The following is an 8,864-nucleotide window of genomic DNA, read 5'->3' as shown; positions in this document are numbered from 1 at the left end:
ATCACTACTCAGCTGTGTGCACAGTCACTACTCAGCTGTGTGCACATGGTCACTACTTATAGATGCTCTTGACCCTTAGACGCATGGCTACCATGTTTTCTATCATTTTGATGTAAGATGACTCATGTTTGAAGTGTCCTCCCTTTGCCTGCTCCCAGACACCCAAGAACTCCTGAAATCCTCTTGGTTTGTTTTTGATCTGGCTTTTATGTGGAAATGTAAGACAACATTTTTACATACAGACGAAGTGATAGGCTCTGATGTAATTTTTTAGTTGATTATAAAATTTTGTGCATTATAGGTCAAAATTGATAGGTACGTAGCATTATTAGTGATCATCAGAAGCCCAACAATAGATTCTGGTGTAGAAGGGACCCACTGTCAGAGTCTCCTCACATTACCTGTGAACATGGCCGGTACCCAGTCAGAGACAGCTCAGTCCCTGCTGGCTGGGTCTTCTTCAGCCTCAGTGTAGCTGCTCAGCCTTCACGTTCAGGAACACAGAAGCAACCTGAAGAAGTAGAAAATTGGAAGCTATCACTTTGGGTGTGGAGGAAATGACGATAAGTTAATTTTACAGAGTTAATTAGCAACTGCTTTGCCTCATGGCAGAGTTTTCCTTGGTAGGACCCACACACCTCTGCATTCCGACATATCCTGTTCTCTCTGTGCTGGTGCTTAAAGGTTCCAGGAAAGTGATCATGGAGTAGAGCTGTTGTGACCTTTGAGATGGCCAGGATCACAGAACAGGGTTCTCAGGACGAGCTCAGCTCAGCTAGCAGGGTGCTCACAGAGCGTGCACGGACATAGGCTTGGCCTGTTCCTACCACTCTTACACCATGATACCGTGTCTCAAAAAAAGTCAATAAAATTAAATTGTTTCTATAGCTATACATGAAGATTTCACACACTAGCTAAAATTAATACCCATCTGTGAGTTTTCTAATTTCAAGTGCTTTGGTATGGAAAACAAAGCTGTGCCCTTTGGTTGTTGGCTTTTTTGGTTTTAGTGTGAAGATCAAACCCTGGGGCCTCACACACAATAGTCATGCACTCCACCAGTGAAATGCTACTGGGTTTAAGCACCTTTTAAACAATATGATGGACTAAGTAAGATATAAGGACAGCAAAAGAGTGAAGACAATAGGGCCATTCTACATGTGCGGTCATCCGAAGGCCCAAAGGTACCTGATACCAGATCGCTACAGAACCAAGGTACACTCTCAGCCATATCAGCTACAAGTCCGAATTACCTGGAGCACCAATCAGGGCTCCCCAACCCCTACTCTGTAGCGTTTGTCCTTGTGATTTAATCTTTCTAGACTAATAGCTTTTTACTTTGTGGGGTTTTTTACTGTACATTTCTTGGGTCTCTAAACTCAGACTTAAGACTTTCCATATCCACAGTCCTAACACAAACTTAACGTAATATATTAACATAGATGACTGCAGGTCACACACGGGTGAGTTGTTACTTAAGAGGAAATGCCCGTTCTGCTGTTCTTGTAAGTAAGCCTCATCAGCAGCAATGGCAAACCCTTTGAGTTGGGAAGAGGAAGTGTCTGTCAGAGAGTAGAGACGGAAGTGAGGAGGCAATCCTGTGAGAAAGTTTATAGGCAAAAGAATCCATACTGTGGCTGGAAAAGATCCCTCAGGTAACAGAGATGTGTCACATACTTATGACCCTCTGAGGTAAGTCTGGAGCTGTGCTAAAGTGTAATTTTGAATAATTCATTTAAAGTCAAAGTTAAATGTAAATGTTTGCTTTGTAGACCAAGATGGAGACAGCATTGTAGAAACCCTAAAAAAATATGAAGATAAAATCCAGCAGCTGGAAAAGGATCTTTACTTCTATAAGAAAACCAGCAGAGATCTCAAGAGGAGACTGAAAGACCCCACACAAGGAGCAGCGCAGTGGCAGCGCACACTGACAGAGCGTAAGGCTCCCTTCCGGTGTCCCTAACGTTTGCTGAAATCCTCCATGATTGTAGTGGAGCACTTCCCAAGGGACAAGGTTGTTGAGGGTGAGGTAGACAAACAGTATTTATGTAAGACAGACCCATGAGAAGTGCTGGGAAAATGAACACAGGGATGAGGAGAGTGGGGGTGTGAGGAGAGTGGGGGTGTGAGGAGAGTGCAGGGGGGTGAGAAGTGTTCATGGCTTTTTCCCTTTTTTTTTTTTTTGGTTTTGGTTTTCTGAGACAGGGTTTCTCTGTGTAGCCCGAACCTGCTCTGTAGACCAGGCTGGCCTCGAACTCAGAGCCTGCCTCTGTCTCCCGAGTGCTGGGACTAAAGGTGTGCACCTCCACATGATTATTTTGTTTTCTCCTGGGAAAGCTTTACTTATTATGGAAAATATTAAGATCAAATTTGAAAATGAAAGTACAATATGGCTAAAGTATTGTTTCAAAAGAATACATTAAAACCAAATGAAGGTTGTTTCAAATAATATCTTGGGGCAGTATAAATGCCAGGCTTAATTCTTGTGCAGTGAATTAAAACACTAAACCTCTTCCTCTTTCCTAGGAGTTGGGCATTGTAGCTCACACACACATGCCAGCAGCTCACACACACATGCTGGCAGCCCTATGCTATTGAAGTTTCCTCAGCTCAGACTCGTGAATCTGCCCTGAGTTTATCAATATAAACCGTAGCTATAGAACTGCTCATTACACTTAAAACACTAGTCATGGCTCTAGCTACAGACTTGTTAACCTTCTCTTTTTAACAGCTGAGGAATATATTTGACTCTCAAATATTAAAAATATGTAAAATTTCAATATATAAGCTATATTCAAATAATTCACAAAACTGTAGAAAAATGATTATTATTGTCTGCTATGTGCCAGTGGCTTTTGCTGCCTTTTAACCTTTAAGGCCCTGTCTATTATTTTTCTGTATTATAGGAATTAAGCCTTCTTATTACTAAAAGCAACTGTACACAGGAGATGCCTCAGTGGTTAGGAGCACTGGGCCCACGGTGCTCACAGCCACCTGTAACTCAGAGGGTCTGACACACCATGGCCTCACACAGACACACACACATACACATAATACATACATCTTTATTCAGCAAGATTTTTAAAAATGGTACAAAATAGAATAATACAAATGAAAGTAAAAGTATGTATGTCTAAAATCAGTGCTAAGACATGACCTCCAGAACGTAAGACACTTGGTCATATCAGAAATAACTAAGTGTGCAGATGGAAGATTGGCCCCTTAAGAACTGGGATGATTGCCTTGGTAAAGTGCTCTGTGAAAGCCAAAGTGCCTGGAATACCTGTAATATAGTCTTATATTTTTATAAGACCTCAAAATGGGGCAACAATCAATATTTCTAAAATAACTTGACCCCAAAATTTGAAAGGTAGAAAGCTATATAAAAGAAATACTTATTTCTAGCTGTTTTAAAAAATAATTTCTGGGGCTGGAGAGATGGCTCAGAGGTTAAGAGAACTGACTGCTCTTTCAGAGGTCCTGAGTTTAAGTCCCAGTAACCACATGGTGGCTCACAACCATATGTAATGAGATTTGGTGCCCTCTTTTGGCCTACAGGCTTATGTACAGGCAGATCATAAATAAAGCTTTAAAAAGTTTCTATAACTAGAGAAAATTAACAAGCATATTCCAGTTTATAATTCAGGGCTTAAAGCAACTGAGTTTAATCCCTGGTACTGGGGAAACAAAGATGAATTTATTGAAATCCCTCCAAACCAGAAAACATGAACTAGCCATGGATACAGGTCTTCACCTGGAATTAGAGCAGACACAAAGTTGTCAAAGGTAGTGGCTCCTAGACTTTTGCTGTGCATGCTAGTCTCTGGAAGCCTAGCCTCTGCACTGCTGCTGGTGCCTGGGGAAGGCAGCCAGGCCTCTTCCCCTCAGCAGCTCATGTCAGACAGAGACAGACTTGCAGCCAAGCTTGGATAAGCCCACTAGACTCTTTCCGTGGTTATTTATTGTGCATGCATTTATGTATGGATGGGGGTCAGAGGACACAACGGGCAGCGGTCAGTTCTCTCCTTCAATAGTGTAGGTCACTTTAAAGTCAAGCTGCAGCTCAGATTCTGTCTTCACAGCTTGTGTTCATTCACCAAGTGTACTGAGCACTTGGTGGCTCGAGCTAAAGTTAGCAGTTATTTTATCACTATTAACTTAGATGGGCTTCCCTTTAGCAAGTTTTTGATATTAGATCCAACATAGGTTGTAGCTTCCTACGCTGTAACTATTCACTGCAGGGGCCGTCTCACTGAAGGCCATGCTGCAGCTGCCACTGTGAGCATGGACCATATCACAAAGATTGCTGTCACACTAGGTCACAGACTACAGATGGGCAACAGAAGATTGCTGTCACACTAGGGTGGAAGCCAAGACCAGACTCTCATCCGTGTGTGAGGTGATGTCTGCTGGAGGGAGGTCAGAGCTGGTGTGGTCCACAGCTGCCTTTATTTGGCCAGGACTTGGAATTAACCAGTAACAAGCCAAACAGGACAAATATAAGAGAAGCATCTGAGTGACGGGCTGGAGAGGCAGCTTACTGGTAAAGAGTCCGCACTGCTCTTGCAGAGAACCCAAGTCCAGACCCATGTCAGGTGCTTCCTCGCTGCCTGGAAGTCCAGCTGTAGGGACTCGGACAGCCTCTCCTTGCCCCTCAGACACTGCTCACACACGATATACACAAATGTAGGTAATATACATAAAAAGAAGTGATTCTTCAGGCTAGAGAAGTGGCTTAGCAGTTAAAGCCGTGCCCGCTCCTTCAGAGAAGCTAGGCTTGGTTCCCAGCGTCCGCGGCTCACAGTCGCTTGTAACTCCAGTCTAGAATAGGACACTTTCCAGGCATCATGCATATATATTAGGTACACAGACATACATGCAGGCAAACACCCATATACTAAAGTAAAATATTGAATTACGTTAAACTTAAAAGGTAATGGCTATGTCTTTAAAAAGATTCAGAAACACACAAAGTGCTCATAGGTTTATAGAGAGTACCAACATTACTAGATGATTTTTCAGCTTTAATGGGTTTTTAAAAATCTGATATTCGCATTGCAAGACGTTTCTAAGTGAGTCAGGACGGCCTCTGAGTCCATGTCTGTCTGACTGAGGAGGTCACTGAGCAGGACGGCCTCTGAGTCCATGTCTGTCTGACTGAGGAGGTCACTGAGCAGGACGGCCTCTGAGTCCATGTCTGTCTGACTGAGGAGGTCACTGAGCAGGAGTTTGCAAGTACCACATTCTTAGTGATGGTGATGTAGTTTGTCGGACGCTGGGGCAGAAATACCTGGTTCTCAGAAGATGGCGTCTGCTCGTTTTGTTTTGTGTCACCTTCTCTTTAGATCATGATGCTGGAGATGGAGCTCTGGATCCAGAAGAGGCATCTGTGCTTTCCGAAGAACTAAAATGGGCATCTAGAACTGAAAATACAAAATTGAATGGAAGAGAAAGAGAAGTCGACAATTCTTCAAGCAGCTTAAAAGCCCAACCGCTGACCCAGCCGATTCTAGAAGATAGCCCTGACTCACTTCCAGCCTGTGGCTCGTTAGCACCCTCCAGTGGCCAACTGCAGAACAATGCCGATAAAACAGAGGCCCATCCCTTCCTACAGTCTCCGAGTCTACTGCCATCCCAGTCTCAGCCTGTGAGAAGTATAGGGCAGCTTCAGGGAGTCAAGCCTGTCAAACTGTGTCGCAGAGAATTGCGTCAGATTTCTGCCGTGGAGCTGTCATTACGGAGATCCAGTCTTGGAGCTGGGGTCCAATCAGTGACTGCTGATTCCCTTGAAGAACCCGAGGAAAGCTAGTGACTTCAAAGCACAGGCATTGAACAATAAAACTTTTTAATTTAGTAAATATGTGGAAATATGCCTTTTCTGACTTACAGAATTAAAGCTTAGAGTAGCCAGGAAAGAGGGTTGGTGCCACTCCTGTGTACTGTGTATTTGGGGATTTACTATTTCATAAATGCATTTTTGAGTGCTTGGTACATTGAACTATTTCTACTTGTGTAAGTTCCTTTCCTGACATACTTGCTTTATTTTTCATGTACATTTAAAGAACAAAATTAAGACTAAAACACCCTTTGGATGTATATTATTCTATAATATAAAGGCATATTATAGGAGTATATTATAACCCATAGTATTTGGATGTTAAAGTGCAAGTGTGTTGCTATTTTTAAGCTCCAGATAAGCCCCAAGTGTGCCAGAGTTACCTACCTAATGAAAATGTTTGCCAAAATTAAGCCAGTGGACTGAGGTGCATTACAGCTGTTAGAACCTAGACACTGTGTCAGCCGTAACTCTTAACATGGTATCTTTTTCATTTTTATATAATGTAAATTTTCACCTTTATCCTGCCCTATGCATTCTACATTACCTCTCAGACAATGGCAGGACTCAGAGAAATGTCTGCAGCTTCCTGGGTGGGGACACTTTTCACAGAGTAACACAGGTCATCAGCTGTGTGTGAAAGGAACTGTGTGTGAGCGGTGTGACAATGTGGAGTGTGTGGGTGTCACATCATCTGATAACACACACACACATACATACATACACACATATACACACATGTATATGTGTCTCATGGCAAAACACCAGAGCCTTCAGCATAACTTGACAACCTCAGGTTTCCAGCCTTGTAGGCTCAAGGGCATCGGGGTGTAAATACGTACATGAAATCTTACTAAAATTTCTCTACGTTTTTTTGGTTCAATTAAGTGAGCAATTAGTTCTTTCCTACCATATTTGTCTGTGACAGAATACTTCTTATTACAATGCCCTGAAGTATTGTTTTGTTTCTTTTCCATACTTTCACGTGTACACCAAAGCTGGTTCTTAGACTAACTCAAGCCGGCATCAAAAACACTTTACAGATGCTTACTCAGCTCACTGAGTCCTCTCAACACCTCCTTCTCACTGAATCCATTGTTTAAAGTGTGCCCATGTCTATACATGTATATCTCGTGTGTGTGTGTGTGTGTGTGTGTGTGTGTGTGTGTGTGTCATGACAAGATGCCAGTGCCTTCAACAACACCTAGAAGCTCTATCTTAGGTGAGTGTGGTGTTTGTCTTTAATCACAGCGCTCTGGAGCCAGAGGCAGGTGGATTTCTGTTCTCCTGGTCTACATAGCAAGGACAACCAGGACCATAGAGAGACCCTGTCACAAAAAAAAAAACCTATTATATATTAGTAAATATCTTTTTATTAATGAAGGCCCTAATATAAATTTAAGATTATGTAACATGCTATGCCTTAATAAGTAATTTATACAAGAATGTATTTTGATACTAGAATCCTTCTTACCCAAGAAATGAAAACATTTACTTGTGGAAATAAAAATTTTTTTCACTAACAAAGCAATAGAAGTTACATAAAACTATAGCAGTTTCATCAGATGATACAAATGTGAACTGATTAACAAGTAACCAGGGGGTAACTTTCCCCTTTTTTTTATTAAACATTTCATTTGTATCTTGCATATGCTTTGATAAATTCCATTCACATAAATCAGATGTATAAATAATGTCACAAACCATGTAATCTAGATGTAGACAATTCATTCTAGTTAGGTCAGTATGCTTATAATCGAAATATAAGATACCTCCTCTCCACCGCAAGTACAGTTAGATTTTGTCATTTGTGTTTCCCATGGGATGGAGCTGGTGTGTGCATGTATGTGCATGTGTGTGCATGTGTGTGCTTGCTCATGCATATTCATTACGAATGTGCCTACGAAAGTCAGCGAAGCTGGGTGCCTTCCTCTACTACTTCCTACATAATTTTTTAGAAAGGGTTTCCCACTGAACCTAGTCACTATTTAGACCAGGCTGGCCAGCTGGCAAGACCCCCAAGATGCACCCGTCTCTTTGTGTCCCCCTCCATGCTGGGTTATAGGCAACCACCACCACACCTGGCTTTTTGTGGGTGCCAAGGACCTGTCTGAACTCGAATCCTTATGCTTAAGCTTACCCATGGAGCCATCTCCCCAGCCTGACTCTCTCTCTGGATAAAATGGGTTGGTTTTTTGTTTTGTCAAGACAGGGTTTCTCTGTGTAGCCCTGGCTGTCCTGGAACTCACCCTGTGGACCAGGCTGGCCTTGAACTCACATCACACCTGCCTCTGCCTCCCAAGTGCTGGGATTAAAGGTGTGCACCACCACTGCCCGGCTTATATAAAATGGGGTTTCTGTTGTTCATTATGTTTTCCACGTGCAACAGAGTATTTGAAGGGTCTGCCTCTTTAAAGTGTTCTTTCCTTCCCTGACTCTGGATTGTTACTTGGGAACCATGGGTAATGGCAATTCTTATCAGGTGCTTTTGCACCTTGACCCCTGGTGCTGGGGTCAGCTCAGGGCTGTGGGGACTCCAAAGCTCCTCCATGCTTTGCCTCTGAGCTGCACTCAGGTGCACTTTATGCTACTTTAGTTTGATTTCTCCTCTGATGTCATGTTTTGGGTGTTTCAGTCTTTCGTATCCCTATGAACTCAGAGTGCAGAGTCAGCAAAAATAATTATGATTGTAATGAGTTGGACTTTATTTTCGTTCACTAGTGCCTCAATACTAACCTACAGCAATAAACGTATGCTTATTTAAGAACAGGTGCCTTACATGACTGATTATAATGGGACCAGATCACTAGCTAGGGTAGTTCTGTGCCCCACATGGGCTCTCACACATTAGCTGTGAATAATAGGCAGAGAGTATCACAGCCAGAGATCCAAGGGGAGGGAGAGCCACTCATAGCCACCATTTTTTTCAGCTTCTTTGGAATTTTAAAAATATGTGTATTTCACATTTAAAACTGTGACAATCTGTAGGCTGTCTTAATTTTCGTAACATTTTCAAAACTTACAATAT

At 42.4% G+C, this 8,864-nt stretch overlaps 1 protein-coding gene across 4 annotated transcripts in view; it reads left to right on the top strand.

Moving 5' to 3' along the window:
- Window positions 1-5,998, top strand: part of Kif27 (kinesin family member 27) — a 74,775-nt gene extending 68,777 nt beyond the window's left edge. For all 4 annotated transcript variants that reach the window (XM_028772080.1, XM_028772081.1, XM_028772082.1 and 1 more), the window contains 2 exons: window positions 1,773-1,937; window positions 5,346-5,998. In XM_028772080.1, coding sequence (XP_028627913.1) covers window positions 1,773-1,937; window positions 5,346-5,809 — 629 coding nt within the window. In that variant the 3' untranslated portion in view covers window positions 5,810-5,998. The remainder of the gene's footprint in view (window positions 1-1,772; window positions 1,938-5,345) is intronic.
- The last annotated feature ends 2,866 nt before the right edge of the window (window positions 5,999-8,864 follow it).

This window comes from Grammomys surdaster, unplaced genomic scaffold (genome assembly GCF_004785775.1).
Source record: "Grammomys surdaster isolate TR1022 unplaced genomic scaffold, NIH_TR_1.0 211, whole genome shotgun sequence".
Classification (NCBI taxonomy): domain Eukaryota; kingdom Metazoa; phylum Chordata; class Mammalia; order Rodentia; family Muridae; genus Grammomys; species Grammomys surdaster.
This window is presented reverse-complemented; position numbering and strand designations above follow the sequence as displayed.